This window comes from Danio rerio, chromosome 12 (genome assembly GCF_052040795.2).
Source record: "Danio rerio strain M-AB ecotype USA chromosome 12, GRCz13ab, whole genome shotgun sequence".
Classification (NCBI taxonomy): domain Eukaryota; kingdom Metazoa; phylum Chordata; class Actinopteri; order Cypriniformes; family Danionidae; genus Danio; species Danio rerio.
Window position 1 is genome coordinate 35268241 of NC_141032.1, and position 18302 is coordinate 35286542.

General features: G+C 36.3%; 2 protein-coding genes across 38 annotated transcripts in view; both read left to right on the forward strand.

The window, feature by feature from the left end:
- Nucleotides 1–18302, forward strand: part of rbfox3a (RNA binding fox-1 homolog 3a) — an 886893-nt gene that overhangs the window by 482871 nt on the left and 385720 nt on the right. The gene's annotated exons all lie outside the window — the stretch shown is intronic.
- LOC147841442 (uncharacterized) lies at nt 1448–15492 on the forward strand. Of its 2 annotated transcripts, XM_087276571.1 has the most exons (8): nt 1448–1500; nt 2236–2269; nt 2681–2727; nt 8248–10252; nt 10354–10440; nt 13818–13868; nt 14167–14232; nt 14973–15492. In XM_087276571.1, the coding sequence occupies exons 1-8, from the start codon at nt 1486–1488 to the stop codon at nt 15185–15187; spliced, it is 2520 nt and encodes an 839-aa protein (XP_087132697.1). In that variant the 5' UTR covers nt 1448–1485; the 3' UTR covers nt 15188–15492. The 2 variants fall into 2 exon arrangements, with proteins under 2 accessions (XP_087132697.1, XP_087132698.1); XM_087276572.1 differs by lacking the exons at nt 8248–10252; nt 10354–10440.

Sequence of the window (18302 nt, forward strand, 5' to 3'; positions counted from 1 at the left end):
AACAACAGCTCTGAATCACTTTCTGTTCTGTTTTACACCTTTCATTTCAATCACTTCTAAGTATCTAAGTAAACTGTGCATTTTAATAACTAAACTAGCAGGAAGAATCAGGTTCATGGACCTACAGTATGAGGCCATCTTTAGATGTCAGCTCTCTCCCTCCACACAGTAAAGTGTAGATAGGATACAAGGCCGGCCGGAACTGCAAATACACATCAATACAGAAGCATTTTTTATGACACTGTATAACAATAATTTATATTTTTACAGTACTGTGACGGTTAGGGTGGTTGTAGACATTAATGAAATACTATTTATTGGGTAATTTAATAGATAATATAAATCATATTCGTTAACTTCCGGCCACAAACGTATCTGATCCAGCAACAACCCCTCCACACTCTTGCTTCACTCGCTCTGCTGCTAGACTCTCTTTAAGAGCAGTGTAGGTGCTGTGAGGCTCTCTGGAGCTACCATCACGTAAGCTATTATACCTGCTCAGGAATATTCCCACAAACCATTTCATTTTGCCACACTTTCTATTAGATAGGCCTGTGATGTGCTGGTATCAGTAGTTGAAGATGAACAAACCATTTTAAGGGCCTTGCATTTATTTAGGCCTGTTTGCCTTAAAGAATACCATAAAGATGTAGTTAGATGGTATTACATGCTCATATTAAATTGACTGGACATATTAAAGAGTTTTGATAATGATGTTCAGATAAGTTGCAATAAACAGTAGTTTATTCCCTTTTAATAATAAAGTAATGGATGTATGTAGGTGTGCATGGTCAATGCATCACATCTAATACATTTATGTGGTCCAAAATGTTAAATTACCAAATGTTGGTATTATAATAAAACATAATGGACACATAATGGCAGTTTATTCCGCTATGGCGACCCCAATCAGGGACTAAACATGAATGAATGAATGAATGGAAACATAATAAAACACATGTTGTATTATTTACACCCTGACAGCAGGATTGAATGCCTTTATTTATTACAAGTGTTTGTAATAGTTAATGAAATTTTTTTTGTGAATTATTTAATAGTTCTAAATGGGATCCATTTATTTATGTGTTGTCAGAATACAGCATTTAATAATAAGGGGGTTCTTTGTATCTTAATTATAACTTTTTTTTCGTTAAGCTATTAAAATTCCCTTTAACCATAATGCATTTATTTAGTTAGAGCAAATATGTTCGGGTAATAAGCTGAATAATTTCGAGTAAAAGTTCGACTGACACATTAGAGCTGTCAGTGCTGGATTGCTGCTGAAGGCCATCCGCTGTGTATGCATGCGCCAGACCGCGGTTCAGTCGGCGACCCGCGCTAAAGCAGCGCGGGAGTGTGACATTACACGTGACCGGAGATTTTGCGTCCCCACCGCGACCATCCCCTCCCCCCCACACACACACCTGCGACACAGCAGGACAGGGTCAGAGAGGATGCTGTGAGTAAAGGCGCGAAGACGTCAACATGTCTGAAGGACAGGTAAGTTTATGATTTGTACGATCACTTCAATATATGCGAATGTTTATGTTTATGTATTGTTTGCAACTATATTATATCATAAAAATCGCGTTATTTTATGTCTCAAGCGCTTTTGATAATCGGCATAATCTCGAAGCTGCTTTGCAGAAAGTACAGATTAATGTATCAAACTGACAATAATATTAGTTAGGGTAACTTTAACTGTAACGTTAAAGTTAGATTCTTACGATCGCGTTTTAAGCCAAACGCTGGAATTGCTAAGAGATTTTGCAATTTAACTGTACATTAAACGTTTATTGTATTTGCGTACATTTACGTATAATCTTCGTTTACTTTTGAAATATTGTTTGAATTCATGTTCTTGCCAGACTGCATATTTTTACCAAGATGTTTTGATCATTGTTGTTATTGTTAACGTTAGCGGCCTGCACGTGCAGCAGGCCTCTGGCAAGGCAAAATCTATTTACTTTATCCACAAAAATAGGAATGTTGTTCTTCAGTAATGCAAGAGACAATTTAAATTAATTCAGTACAATATTTCTAGTTTTATAAGGGAGTTTTCTAGATTAAAAAAATGCTAATTTTCAGTCAAATGTCATGAATATGTCTAGTCTTATTTCACAGTGTTGAATATTTAATTATTGTCAAATTATACTACAGTATTGCAGTTGTAATGACAGTATAAGGTAATGTTAGAGCATGATGTTTGACTGATTATCACACTTGTGCTTGCAGGACGATAAAAGTGACAGATACTCTGGATGCACAGGTAAAGTTAAGATCATGAATTGTCCTGTTAGCTAGTACTCAAAATAATCCTTACATATAAGAATCATACTCCACTTTTTGAGCCAGACTAACCTGAGTTTAACTTTGTTAGAGCACAACCTTTAAAAAAAAGAAATATCCAGCATAATCGTGCATTATTTTAATGGTTAACTAAACATAGACATTATTTTTAAGTGTTCTGTGTGTTGTTGATAAGGCTTTTGCTAAGTCTTCTGGATTTGTTATCCTATAGTGATATTTATTTTAAGGGTTTTAGAACTGTAACTAGTACAAGGAAACAAACCAAAAATGTATTGAAGTTTTACTGAAAGGAATGTTTTACTTTAGTATGAACAGCCATATTGGCATTGTTCATTGTCAACCTGAATAACATTCCTGTCATCTGTGACAGAATTTGCAGTGGATGAGGTGACAGCTTGTGCTAAAGAAGAGACAAAGGTAAGCAGCCACTAGTGATTCATAGAACTGTATTTTTCAACATCTAAACTCTCCAAAGCCATCACAAGTCATTAGCCGCATTTCTATGGAGCTAGATTTGTTTTTTTATTATTCAATCAAAAATATTTAGTTTTAAAGTAAAATTAAGTATGTTGTAATTAAAAAATTAAAGATTTCAAATAAAAAACACGTTTAATTTAAAAAAATTGGCCAATGATAATAAAATATTTTGGATTGCAAAAATAAACACTTGTGCTATTATGCAGTTACCACAATTTTCATTGCATACTCATTAATTTTGCTCTCTTTTCTGCTGTCTTTTATTGCACATGTAGAATCTTTGCTTGCAGGTTGAAATATTTTGCTTGTGAGTTGAAAAGTTTTGAACCCTTAAATGCCGGGGTTAAATTTGTGTCTTTATTACTCAAACAAACATATGAAGTTTGACCAAAACTAGGTAGAATGCAATTAAAAAATTAAAGATTTAAAATAATAAAAAAACATTTATTTAAAAAAATTCACACTGCAAAAAATAAACTATTGCCATGTTATGCGGTTACCACCAGATTAATGCACTGTGTGCTCATTTATTTTGCTTTCGGTTTTGTTTAATTTTTTGCGAATCTAAAATTTTTGCTTTTGAGTTGAAAAGTTTTGTGAGTTGAAAACTGCAGCTCAGTGGGCGGGATCTTCTGAAACACCTTATTCTATTAGTCATCTTGATTGAGGTCACAGATTGGCCACGCCCATTACATTTTCACGCGGTTGGAATGGACTGCCTTGCCTTCTGTGACAGGAGCGAGCTATGGCGAGCAGCAGGTCTTCTTTAAGGTAGGTTAACTGAAACTGTATAATATCTTGTGTATTACCATACATATTTCCCATCTAAATATGTTACGACTGCTAGTATTAAACTCTGTCTAGTCAGATTAGCTGTAAGTCCACCAATATAATCTGGATGCAGATGCGATGGAGAACACAGTTGTGCACGTCTCAGCTGTGCACATACTTTTGAACACATGTATTGTTTTATTTATATATATATATATATATATATATATATATATATATATATATATATATATATATATATATATATATATATATATCTTATATCTCTAATATATATATATATATATCTTGCACATATTTCATCTAATGTTAGTCAATCGAGAGTATTCATCAATATCACTGACTAGACAGAGTTTAGGAAAATGTGGATGGTAATATACAAGTTATTATACTTACCTTGAAGAAGACCTGTTGCTCGCTCTGGTCACTAAAGGAGTCCAGTACAATCGCGTGAAAACGTAATATATATATACATGAGATGGACTGTAAACTCATTTTTAAAAGGTAGATTTAGGTCGCTGCCACGATTTTATGTTAAATTATAGCTGACAGGCATTTTTTAACATCCCTACTACTACTGTATTATTACTTAAACCGTATACCGTATAAAAAATACGTATATGTTGGCAAATGCACTACTAAATAAATGTATCTTCTACACATATCTTCCACATAAAAATATAATTTATACAGACACATGCTATAGTGCTTTACTATACTGCAGTAAAGTGTATTATACCATTTATGTAACAGTATTTTTGTTATTAAAAGCTACAGCTGGGAAATATTTTAGCTGAATTAATAAAATAAAATAAAACATTTATATTTCTTCAATGCAAAATAAATTCCAGAAAGGGAAACAATAAATGTATAAAAAATATATTTAAAATCACTTATAAAAAGTCAAAATCTACTATTGTCCAAATCCGACACAATTCCAGAAAATAATTCAACACACATCAGGTGGTGATTGAAGAGTTTAGTGAATAAATGTCTGGTCAGTCAGTGCAGATGTTGATGTCTAAGTAGACAATGCAGATGGAGACGCCTGTGGAATCATTGTGGATGTTGATTCGTTGATTTAAGACAGTGTAGATGTAAACGTCTGTGAAGTCAGCGCAGATGTGGACATTGGAGGAGTCAAAGCAGATGTTTTACGCCCGCTAAGACTGAGTGATCAACCTGTAAGGATAAATTGAAGAAACAGATGAGAAAATTGTTCTGATTAATGTAATATTTATAATCCACATATCTCTCGTGTCTATGTATTGTTGTTTTATAAATACATTTTTACTTTACAACTGATTTATACCAGTTCCTTTAAAGACCAAATATTTGCAATAATGCCTAAACAAATTATATAGCGAAGATCACCTGCAAACTGCCCTGTTACTTTTCAAAACGACTTCAACATTGTATATTGTGTTACTAACATTTGCAAACTCTTTACTAACATGGTTTATCACTCAGTAACTGAGCATTTTTTAAGGAAATCAGAAAGCTTATTATGAAGTGTGCACCTCTCCAACGTTAATTCTTTACTAACATAATTGTTCCTGATATATATATATCCAGTAAAATCATTAATTACTGCTTTGTAATAAACCCAAAGATGTTAGTAACACATCAGTTATAATGTTGGGTTAGTGGTAAGTCAGTTTACAAATGTAGCGTGTTGAAGTAGTGCACATTTTACAACAATGTTCCTAATTCCCTCAACTAATGCTTTGCTAGAGATAAATCATGTTAGTAAAAAGTCTACAAACATGAATGACATGCCTGTTGAACAATGTGAGCTGTTCAGTATTTGCTGCATTAAGTAACATTGCTATTTGTATAAGTTTCCGTTAACAAAAATGTAGTATTACTGAATAAATGCTGTTTATTTAGTTATGTTATCTAGTCAGTGAACAAATACATTATTGTATTTGTCCATAAACATTGGCTAATTGCATCAAGCTGTTAATATAAGGAGATACAATAGAACATGACTAAGTTAACGTTACCAAAGTTTATGCTAAACAAACTCGTTCACCATCATTTTTTAACTTATGCATTAATATGTTTAGTTAACATTAACAAAGATTAATTATTGCTTAACAGATATCCTGTTCATAATTAATTCAAGTTAACTAATGTATGAACTAACATTTATATGCGAAACGAAATATACGAAATAAATATTTGTCACGTTTGTAATGAAATATACATACACTGAGTTACTACATTTTCTAACAGTGGAGAATAAATATGATGCTCCAGTTCAAAGAGACAGTAGCTTTTGTCTGGAAACTGACTGAAGATTAATGGTTGCCGAGAATGTATCCCAGTCTGTTTGCAGACCTACTGTACACCTGGCCATCATCTACAGACAAAAAGCCTGACTTTAATAATACATCAATGTATATTTTCCAAAATACACTGGCCTTGCGTTGCCCTTTACAACTGTACAGTACTGATGGCCGACAGCTAATGTTAGTTTATCGAGAGAATTCAAAAATATCACTGACTAGACAGAGTTTAATACTAGCAGTCGTAACATATTTAGATGGGAAATATGTATGGTAATACACAAGTTATTATACAGTTTCAGTTAACCTACCTTGAAGAAGACCTGCTGCTCGCCATAGCTCGCTCCTGTCACAGAAGGCAAGGCAGTCCATTCCAACCGCGTGAAAATGTAATGGGCGTGGCCAATCTGTGACCTCAATCAAGATGACTAATAGAATAAGGTGTTTCAGAAGATCCCGCCCACTGAGCTGCAGTTTTCAACTCACAAAACTTTTCAACTCAAAAGCAAAAATTTTAGATTCGCAAAAAATTAAACAAAACCGAAAGCAAAATGAATGAGCACACAGTGCATTAATCTGGTGGTAACCGCATAACATGGCAATAGTTTATTTTTTGCAGTGTGAATTTTTTTAAATAAATGTTTTTTTATTATTTCAAATCTTTAATTTTTTAATTGCATTCTACCTAGTTTTGGTCAAACTTCATATGTTTGTTTGAGTAATAAAGACACAAATTTAACCCCGGCATTTAAGGGTTCAAAACTTTTCAACTCACAAGCAAAATCTTTCAACCTGCAAGCAAAGATTCTACATGTGCAATAAAAGACAGCAGAAAAGAGAGCAAAATTAATGAGTATGCAATGAAAATTGTGGTAACTGCATAATAGGACAAGTGTTTATTTTTGCAATCCAAAATATTTTATTATCATTGGCCAATTTTTTTAAATTAAACGTGTTTTTTATTTGAAATCTTTAATTCTTTAATTACAACATACTTAATTTTACTTTAAAACTAAATATTTTTGATTGAATAATAAAGAAACAAATCTAGCTCCATACATTTCCACTGTTGGGCTAGTGCGAGCCAGGGCTTTTATCGGGCCGGGCTGAGCCAATAGTCAGAGAGCTTGAGCAGTGAGGCTGAAATTATGTCGCGTTTCCACTGTCAGGCCAATGACTCGCAGTGCAGAATGCGAACCTATTAAATGCATTAAATGATGTATACGCATAGGCCTATGTATATTTATTCATTATATTAGTTTACTCGCTGGCCGACTGCTGGCATCGTGCATCGAGTGGTCTCGCCACTAACAGAGGGATGACCGAGCGCACCAGCCATAATATAAAACAAGAAGAAGGTAGTTTTGCTTTCGCTCACCCAAAAATGCTCTGTTTGCACGATTTGATTAATATCATCATCTCCAAATACTTTATAAATAATATTTCAAAACTCCTCCATTGTTTATTGTTTTTAGAAAATATATTTTTTTCCAGATAGGCCTTTGTAAAATGAAAGTTAAAAATGGCTTGAAACCGTTTAATTTATTTGTATTATATATACCTAAATTGATATAGCTTTTATTTTATATTGGTTTATTTATTTAATGTTTTTATTATATACAATATTTCTTTAAATTAATTTAATATAGCTTAGGCTATTTTGTCTAGATGTAATATGATATTATTGTGTTGAGTTGATACGTAATTTGTACGTAACAGCAGCAACGTATGTACGTAACATATTTTATATTATCTCCAAAATAAATATACCCAGCCGTTCACAGCATCTGCAGAGCAGTGAAGTGAGCACTCGTTCGTCGATCTCTCACACACACATACACGCATTTAAATATTTTTTATATGAAGGCGTATACAAAAACTTTAAATGAGGAACGCGAGAAAATTTATTTTTTGATTTCAAAGTGTAAAACAAAGGTTAGTTGTGTTAAATGATTTAATTTGATTGGTGAGTCTTATGTTAAGTATGATTTGTGTTTTCACCATGCCATCAAAACTTGTTATTTTCAGTTTGCAGTGCTCTCTAGTCAGCAATTGGCCCCCAAATTTGGTAGTGTGTTAGCATGCACTAGAGCACCTGTGCCAGATTTCAGCACTGTGTTTAGTATGCAGTCTAGACAGTGAGCCACAGTTATAGTTTACCCCAAAAATTGTATTTGTTTTCTATTTACTTAGCCTCAAAAGGTTGAAAACACAGTTTTTTCTTTTTAGCACAAAATAAGATATATATTTTTAAAATGTTACAAACTGGTAGCCTGTCATGACTACCAGCGATTCAGTGGCTGCAGATATACACATAATTTTAAGATGTCGTTGGTCTTGTCACTTCTGATTTCTAACTTGTGGCTTTTATTTGTAGCTTAACAAGAAAATACTTGGTTATGCTTCAGAAGAATCTTCATCAAGATCAGATATCAGTGAGGATGATTACGTGCCAGATACTGAAGAGTCTGACAGTAACACTTCAGAAAAAGTAGAGAGTTTAGTAAAAAAGATAAGTAATAATAAGAAAAAGGTAAAGTCAACTTCAAATGTTCCAGCATGTAAAAAAAGACGTGCGTCTCCTTCACAATCCTCTGCATCTGACAAACAGGACAGTTCACTTCAATCTTCTTCATCAGGAGAACATGAAGAATCACATTCACCCAATAATCTTAATGTGAATGTCATGATGCTCAAAAAAAAAAAAGATGGAGCCAGACTATATAACAAAAAGTTTTACTGCCTTTTCTGCTTCAAACCATTCAGTAAAATCGCACGTCACCTAGAGTCTAAACATAAAGATAAGCCAGAGGTGGCAAGAGCGATTGCTTTTCCGAAAGGCTCTAAAGAGCGAAAAATACAGCTGAGTTTGTTAAGGAATAAGGGGAACCGATGTCATAACGCTCAGGTACTCAGTGAAGGAAGAGGAACGGTGATTCCTAAACAACAATCCACTGCACCAGTAAATGCAAGTGATTATTTGCACTGCATTAACTGTTCAGCGTATCTGAAGAGAAAATCGCTATGGCGGCATATGCAAAGATGCCAGCTGAGCCAGAAAATTAACAAAATGAAACCAGGGAAAACTCGTGTTCAGTCACTTTGCTCATATGCTGAACCTGTTCCAGACAGTATAAGTGAAAGGTTTTGGAAAATGGTGCTTGATATGCATGACGATGAGATAACCCATGTTGTCCGCAAAGAGAAAATCATACTGAAATTAGGGCAACATCTCTTCAATAAGCATGGCCATGATGTTACAAAGCATGAATACATCAGGCAAAAAATGCGTGAAACTGGACGTCTTGTCCTCGAAGGGAAAAAAAATGGTAAGCTGAAGGAGGTGTCTGATTTCTTTATTCCAGCTAATTTCCCTTATGTTATTCAAGCAGTTCACAGTGTAGCTGGCTTGAACGAAGAGACAAGCACATTTAAAACACCATCTTTAGCACTGAAGTTAGGGCACAACCTCAAGAAGATGGCCAGCATTATTGAGTGTGATGCCATGATGGCAGATGATAAGAATAGTCTTAGCAACGTGCAAGCCTTCAAGCAAATATGTGACACTAAATGGAGTGAGTGTGTGTCATCCCAGGCCCTTCGTAATTTGAGTGAAGTTAAATGGAACTGTCCACAGCTTCTTCCGTTTGCGGAAGATGTGAAGAAAATGCATCAGTATCTTGACTGCCAAAGTAAGGCATATCAAGCAAGACTTGAGGAAGAACAAAGTATGAAGCACTGGGCAGAACTTGCCAAAGTCACGCTTTGTCAGGTGATACTATTTAATCGAAGAAGGGAAGGAGAGGTGTCTAAGATGTCACTTAATTCGTTTACATTAAGGGACACATCCTCAACTCATCCGGATGTTGAGCTTGCTCTGTCCGATCTAGAGAAGTCACTTTGTAGTCATTTTCAAAGAATCGAAGTCCGAGGAAAACGTGGCAGAAAAGTCCCCATTTTACTCACTCCTGATATGGTCGTCTCAATGGAGTTGTTGGTGAAGACTCGCCGCAGCTGTGATGTGCCAGATGAGAACGTCTTTATGTTCGGAAGACCCCAAGCTCTCACTTTCTTCAGAGGATCTGACGTAATTCGTAACATAGCAAAAAGCTGTGGAGCAAAGCACCCCGAGGCATTGTCCTCCACCAAACTGCGAAAGCACATGGCCACTATGTCCAAGGTGCTAAACTTAAAAGAGAATGAAATGGATAACCTCGCAGATTTTTTAGGGCATGACATCAGGGTCCACAGGCAATATTACAGACTTCCTGAAGGCACATTGCAGCTAGCAAAAATTAGCAAAGTCTTGATGGCCATGGAACGAGGACAGCTTTCACAGTTTAAAGGACAGAATTTGGATGAAATCCAGATTGATCCCCAAGGTAAAGTATTCCCGGGTTATTACCGGGAACACCAGCATTAGTTATAGACAATTGTTGAATGTTATTCAAAAGTTGTTGCCTAATAATTTTGTCTGTTATAGAGAAACTTTTGCTGGACAGTGATGGATCCGAGTCTGAAAATGAGATTGAGTCAACTGGAAATGGTGCCTCACCTTCAAATTCAGCAGGTACTGTATGTGTAATGTGTGTTATTTGTTTTGTGCTTAGCAAGGAATAATGACCACAAACATAGTAAAATAAAAGCAAATGTATGGTTTATTGTCATGTATTGTCAGTGTTAAGGCTTGTACATGTCATGGAAGAAAAGTGAAATGAAACTCAGGATTAAATCATGTTTGCTACTCTCCATAATAATGTCCTCCTGCTGACATTGTTGTTGCTGTTGTGTTTATCATACAGCTCTTGGTGTTTAGACACCAGTGAAAAATGCAGCTCCACAGTCATCTTTCCTCTGTGCATTATCTTCATTGCATGAAAGTGAAAGTGTGTTCGCCTAAACATGGAGGATATCACTTCTGCTGTTTACACACATCATTCACTTTTCTTTTCAGCTTGCTTTTAGTCCCGAAAAAAAACATTAAGGACAACATATTCTTAAAGCACACAGCACAATAAGTGACAATTAAAATTATTATTTTAAACATTCTCATTAGTTATGATCTTATTAAATTCTCAATGTTCTTCAACTGAAGGGAAATGATGGGAAAGGTGGAAAATGGTACACATTACTTGGGAAAAAAAACTGGGTGTCATTGCTGTAGTCATGCACACAGTGAGACTGGAGACAGGATAAATCAAGAGACCAGGGGCCTCATGTACGAAGACTTGCGTGGAAATCATACTAAAACACAGAAAAAAATTCAGATGTATGAAACACTGCGTACGCCAAATCTCGCGCATATTCTGTTTGTACATCTGAATGAACGTGAAACTGAGCGCAACATGCACGAGAACAAAACCCCTCCCTGCCTCCTCCCCCGTATGAATATGCTAATGACTCTACTTTGGCAAAACCCAACGAAAAAGTAACGGCAAAATGAAGCAAAAAGAGGAACTTTGAACAGAATGTGAATGTGAGGTGCTGTTTTCGGAGGTAGACCAGAGAAAAACTGTTTTATTTGCAAGTTTGTCCTCCAGAATTAATAACAAAAGAAAAAAATAGAGTGGGAGAGTTTAGCTGATGCGGTTAACAAAGTTAGGTCTGAACATCGCACTGAGTGGAGCAGGTAATCATTATTGGCCTGTTGCTTATTTTAGAGTCTTTGTGTGCAGGTAGTGGTATTAATCTAGGAGAACACAGAAAACAATGAGACCAGGAGACAAAGGCACCAGGACACAAAGAACCAACAACAGCAAACAGGTAAGTAGCAATGGGTGAGTCAGGTAAGTTCATTGGTGTGAACCGTAGATCAAACTCTGGGTAAGAGCAGAGTGACTGTTAATAAAAGGAACTGATGAGGGAGCGCAGAGGTGCGATAAAAATGTAAGCAGGGGATTTTGATCGGATTGATTAGGATTCAGGTGGGGAAGGTGGCTGTGGTGACTGCCTGAGATTACAGTCTTCTCCAGAGGAGGCTCCTGATACCCTTATGTGATGTTGGGGACGGATGGAGCTGATGACATCTTTGGCCACTGGCATCCACTGTGCCACCAATACCAAGCTTGCAGGAGCCAGAGGGTCTTCTACTGCCTGGATGTCCCAGTAGGTTGTCATCTGTGCACAGAAGGGTTTGTAGGCAAAGATGTTATAAGACCGCTGTGATGTGCTGGCACTATTTGGCCAAGTTAAGGGAGTTAATCAGGATGTCTTCAATATAGACAATAACAAAACAATGGAGGAACTCACAAAACACCTTGCATAATGAAAGATGGCTGGGAAGATGGAGAGTACATACAGCATGACCTGGTACTTGCAGTACCAAAAGGGTTGACGAAAGCTGTCTTTTACATCTTCCAGTCGGTAAGTAAGGCAACTGGACTACCTGGGAGTTCAGTGTGTGGTATTTAATGCTCTTCAGCTGCTTCAGAATGCAGCAGCACGAGTGGTCTTTAATGAAGCTAAAAGAGCACATGTCACTCCACTGCTCATCTGTTTGCACTGGCTGCCAGTTGCTGCTCGCATCAAATTCAAAGCTCTGATGTTTGCTTACAAAGCGACCTCTGGCTTTGCCCCTTCTTATCTGCTCTCACTTCTGCAGATGTATGTGCCCTCTAGAAACTTGCGTTCTGTGAATGAACGTCGCCTCGTGGTTCCATCCCAAAGAGGAAAGAAATCACTTTCCCGAGCTCTCGCGTTCAATCTGCCCAGTTGGTGGAATGAACTCCCTAACTGCATCAGAACAGCAGAGTCACTCGCTGTCATCAAGAAACCACTAAAAACTCAACTATTTAGTCTCCACCTTCCTTACTAATCTGCAATTGCCTCTCTGGCTCCTCCACTAATTAAAAAAAAAAAATTACTAATATTCTTGCTTCTTATACTTTCTTTACAGACCTGAAACTTGCCTACAGCACTTATTCACTGTTGCTCTTATAGTTGTGTAAGTTGCTTCCTTGTCCTCATTTGTAAGTCGCTTTGGATAAAAGCATCTGCTAAATGACTAAATGTAAAATGTAAATGTAATGCAATAATGGAGACTTCCATTGTTTTTGCCCACAAAGAAGAACCTGGAAGCAGGCAATGAGATTGATGATTAAGTCCTCCACACACTCCTCCATAGCCTTGTGCTCTAGGCAGCAGCTGGATAGTGCAGTCCCATGTCTGATGAGATGGAAGATAAGGGGTTGCCCATTTACTAAAGACATCCTGTAATGCAGAATACTCTGATGCGACCACTGACATGATTTGGGTATCAGGATTCAACACTGGACGTGGGGCTTGATGAGGCAGTCTATGAATAAATGTCCAGGGGCAGCGCAGAATAAACATACTTCAGCAGGTAGGTGGCATTCAGCTTCTGTGCTTGAGACGTGGGTAAGGTACACTTGCAAGAGATCTGGTACCGGAGTACAGGCAGCATAGGAGGCAAGCTCGTGAGTGGCGTTGGAGATATGGCAAGCAGATAGTGATTGGAATAGGCAATAGGCAGACACCATTACTCAATGGTGTTGTACATCATAATAGCAGAACGAATGTTTGGGTTCAAGCTTTGTTGATAGGTTCTAATGAGCACGGTCTCGTTCCACCCACTAGCTACTGTCAAAGTCTGGTGAGTGAAATTGCCAATGGTGGATGAACCTGGGTGGAAACAGAATAAATGTTTGGAGGTCGAGAGTGCTTCTGTGGCCATACTGAAAGCTTTGAAGGATTGGTTAGCGAAATGAACAAATGTGTTGACAATAACAGGTAAGTAGCAATGGGTAAGTGCAGAGTAATTGCTTATAAAGGAAACTGATGAGGGGTGTAATTAATCAGTTATTAGGGAACTGTGGTCAGGTGTACTGGGATTCAGGTTGGGGAGGTGGCTGTGACAACGGTCTGATATTGGTATTTAGGAGTTATTATTGAAAAATCTTGTGCTAAAAGAGATGTATTGTTTTTCAGAGAAATCAAAGAAGTCTGCTGAGGTTGGACAACACCAAGAACCATCCAAAGGTAATGAGATTTAAATAAAAAAGATGCTTTAAAAACTTCTGACGTTGTTATAATTGTGAATAAAATTCATTCTGTGCACTGCTTTTATGATTTGCCCTTTACTTGCTTTCATTATTTTTCTATTCTATATGTTCTATATTATATATTTTTATATCCTGAGGATGAAGTGAAAATATGTTTTGTTTCGACTGCTAATATTTTCTTAAATACATGTGTGACACATTTACTGGTAATTTACTTAGTAGGTATTCTGTGCCATTACTGAATAATGTTCTCAGTTGTACTCGTATGTTTGTAGGAGGCAAGAATCCTAAAAAACTGCAGCCGACTAGCAAGGACTTGCCGGAACCGCACAGAACAAAGAGTAAGCTGTTTTTTAAAATGTCTTCTGAAATAAGTTGCCCTTTCTGTTTTTCTTCTAAAGTTTATTCATGTACATGCAAGGTAGACGTCACAAACGGATTTCCTTCTAGTCATTATCCATGAATTCAATCAATACTGCCTGCTCCATACTGCGGGCACTTTTATATAGGGGCAGCAGTAATATTACATATACTGTTTAATTAAAGCCTTAAATCATGTTGTTGACTCACAAAGTTGATGCAGAATCACAAAAAAGTGCTGCATTTGCAGGTACAGTACAGTAAAAAAGTCATAATTAGTCATTTTTAGCTACTGCTTTTGATCTGTCAAACCTTAGAATCTTATGTAAATGTGGTTTTCTTTGCAGCTGCTTAACTGATTTGAATGTAAACAAATAAAAATCAGTTTCTGAAATTATCTGATTTTTGATAGCATAACATATTCGTTAGCATATGAAAAGTGGCCTGCATGCATAAGCTCACAAATAACTATTAACTAAAAATTTTAGACATCTTGCTGTAATTTATGAGAATAGTTAAACTTACATGGTGACTAATTGCAAGCATTTTTTTCCTTTTATTGCTGGGTGATGTAAACATGACAGATTGTCAGCCATCAACTAAATTTTAGCAAAAATGTGTATACAACTTTAAAAACAATGAGACACACTGAAGACCATGAATTAGTTTTATTTGGTCTTTAAGTCTTTTTTTCACTAATTATGTTTTAAATTTTATTTAGGATCTTCACAAAACGAGCGAAGAAGGTGGTCTGTGGAGGAGATCAAGGCCGTGGAGAAGACAATGATGGAATTCATAATGTCTGGAAAGGTTCCTGGTAAAGCCCAGTGCATGAACTGTATCGAAAGTTCCCCAGCAGCACTTCAAAGTAGAAGTTGGGAGGGGGTGAAATTTTATGTAAAAAATCGCATTGATTCCCTAAAGAAAAAATTGTGAAAGGTAAGGACCTTCATCTAATTATTTTTTTTCGTGTTTGCCGGAAGAAAGAAAATATATTACTTAAAAAAATGTGAGAGGTAGGTGAAAGGGCCTTCACCACTGTTTTTTTTTCATGATTGTTGAAAGCAAGTTTGATTTCGTTAAAGCAAAAAAATGTAAAAGGGCCTTCACCAGTTTTGTCTTTGTTAAAGGCAACATGTATGTGAATCTTGTTTAAGCAAACTCAACATGCATCTGCTTAAAGAGCAGTATACTAAAACTTTCACGTTAAAATTTAAATAAATGTTTAAAACACTAAAACACTTCCGAGTTGTATTGAGTTTTTACATTCTCGTAAATTTGGCTATGTCTCCGTTAATTTTTATGCGTATCTCAGAATATCTAATAAAAGAAATGCTTGATAGAATGCCAAGATGCTCATACATTATTTAAATGCACATTAAAACAACATATGTGTACAACTGAGCAGGATAAACATTTTATTTTATTAAAAAAGCTAAGACTTTTTTCTGTTTACACCCTTAGAAATGGTCTATTGTAATATAACATAGAATAAACAGAGAATGCAAGATAAAAGTAAAATTCAATAAAATATAAATGCACACAATTTTCCCTTATAAATAACTCTTTAATAGTTGTCTAAATGTAATTTGTAGTCTTACAGTGACTTATTATAAAAATATGATAATATACTGGTATGTCATATTGACACCTGGTGGTTCCTTGTGGTAAGACAAAATAGCGACGTCCCCACAAGAATAGAAAAACCTGACAAAAATTCATTTTTTTAAACTTCAGAATTCTTGATAAAAAATTATTGTTTTTATGATAGAAAAATCCCCTGGACACATATGAGTTGAAATTATGGCTTAATTGTATTTAGAAATTGCTGTCCCCATATGTAACCTTCTAGTCACAAGTCCCCATGGGGCACAAAAACAAGTATGTGTGTGTGTGTGTGTGTGTGTGAGAGATGCGATTCCTTCATACTTCAGCAGTTCTAAAAGTCTTGTCGGTTCTGTGACTATAGTCTAGTTCCTCTTTTAGTTCCACTATACATACAAAGTGTCTAAATGCAATTTTTCTGATATACAAAATGATTAATAGACAATCATTTCTGATCAGAAACTTCTTCATTGATGAATATGTCTTGCTAGATTCACCTAACATACATGAACTCAAGAACTAAACCAGAGAAAAAAAAACTTTAAACGTGTCCTTCTTGATCCTCTTTTTCTCCTAGCATTGCAAAGCTGCCTCATAAGACCAAAATGAAAGGCGCTGTTACACATGTCTGGTGTGAGTCTACAGCATGTGTGTGCTTTAAAGAAAAGGTCCCCACCTGCGGAAATAAAACAATACTGCTTGCTAAAAAAATAAATAAATACATGCAGCTGACAGTATAACCAGTGTGCAAATTGTACATTGACGACTGGTTAACTGTTAGATTGTGTAATACATGCTTCAGTCATTTATGTATTTATTTTTACTTGCATCTAGTTTATTAATAACATTGATTTAAGTTTTCAGAGTGTTTAGGCATATTTAGTGTATTCTGACCTACAGTATTCTCTGATTAGCTTTTTCAGATATGTCTTAATATGATTTTATTGTCAGGCTTAATATAGATACAAACACATATTTTACGAGAAAAAAAATCTTGTAAACAAGATGTCTATTGATCTGCCGCTTTCAGACTTTTTTCTAGAATAGACTGATTGGTTTAAACCATTATGGCGTGTTCATATATATATTTATCTTGTCTATTATTTAAATGATTAATCATATTATTTAAAATACAGATCACAGTGAAATATATCTCAGTATTAAAGAACTGACCCCCCATGACGTTTTGGCCTCCTTCAGGGGGGATCAAGCATTAATTAGGGAGGTCAATCCCCCCCAAACCCCCTGTAATTTGCACCCTGAGAACTGTTAGGACTGCTGAATAATTGTATTGCCAATAAACTTTTTAAACATTCCCATATCCTGTTGTTAATATCAAACTAAAATTCAGCAAATTAGACAGATGCCAGAGCGGACAGGTTCCTGTTTTCCTTAAAGTGCACAGTTCAAAATAGGAATCAGTTCCGTCTTTTAAACTGAAGTTGTGCTGCTACTTGATGTGCAATTTAAAATGTGAGTCCTGAAGCAAAATAGTTGCGAGCTGCCGCTGTAGAGCTGTAAATGAGCGTTTGTGTCTTTAAAAGTGGAGTGGAGAGGAGAAGGCCGGAGCGAGGGAGTGAGAGAGGAGTGGTTTAAGTAGTGCTGACGACAGGCCTTTGATTCTGAGCATGCCCATTAGAGGGAGCCATAAATCCTGGGCTCTCTGGACTGCCTGTGTCAGCAGTCCATGGAATGAATTGATATTAAACGCGACAAAAAGCCTCTTTAATTCTGCCTCCACCAGCCTCTCTCTCTCTCACTTCTTCTCTTCCTTGCTCTCTCTCGCTCTCTCTTCCCTACATTCCTTCTTTCTGCCTCCCCCTTTTCTGGACGGTAATTGAAAAGAGGGAGGAGGAAAAAAAAGAAGCCCAGTGAAGCCAAGCCTGTCATCATAAAAACATCTGCAATTACATCCGCTCTATTCATTATTTATGAAAGTCATTAATTAAATATTACTCACAAATAGCAATAGCGTTTTCCCCCTTTTTTTGCCCCCATGTTGTCTTCAAAATGGCCACATTTTCTGCCAAACATCACAATGGTGTGCGCAGTAAACATTTATGTTTGGACATTAGGAGCGATTACGATGATTATGTTTGCACATTCGCGCATTTTCGCTTCCTGACTGATGCGGAATTCAACTTCCGACACACACCTCTGAAATAATGGAGATAACTTGATTCACTTTCGGGCAAATGGGATATTCTAAAATGGCCCCCTTCCTCATTTTTATGGCCCTGTCTAAAAATGTCCCGTAATGTGAAGAGGAAGCGCTGTCATGGGATGACATCACCCCCGCACACAATGTGCTAAAACGGTAAGCAGTGGGATTTCAGGTGCCAAATTGATAAGTTAGACCTGTTATTCCCAAAATTGTAAAGATGAGGAACGATACATCAAAGGAGGCGCTCCGTGGCGTGACGCTCTTTTAAAACGAGCCGGATGA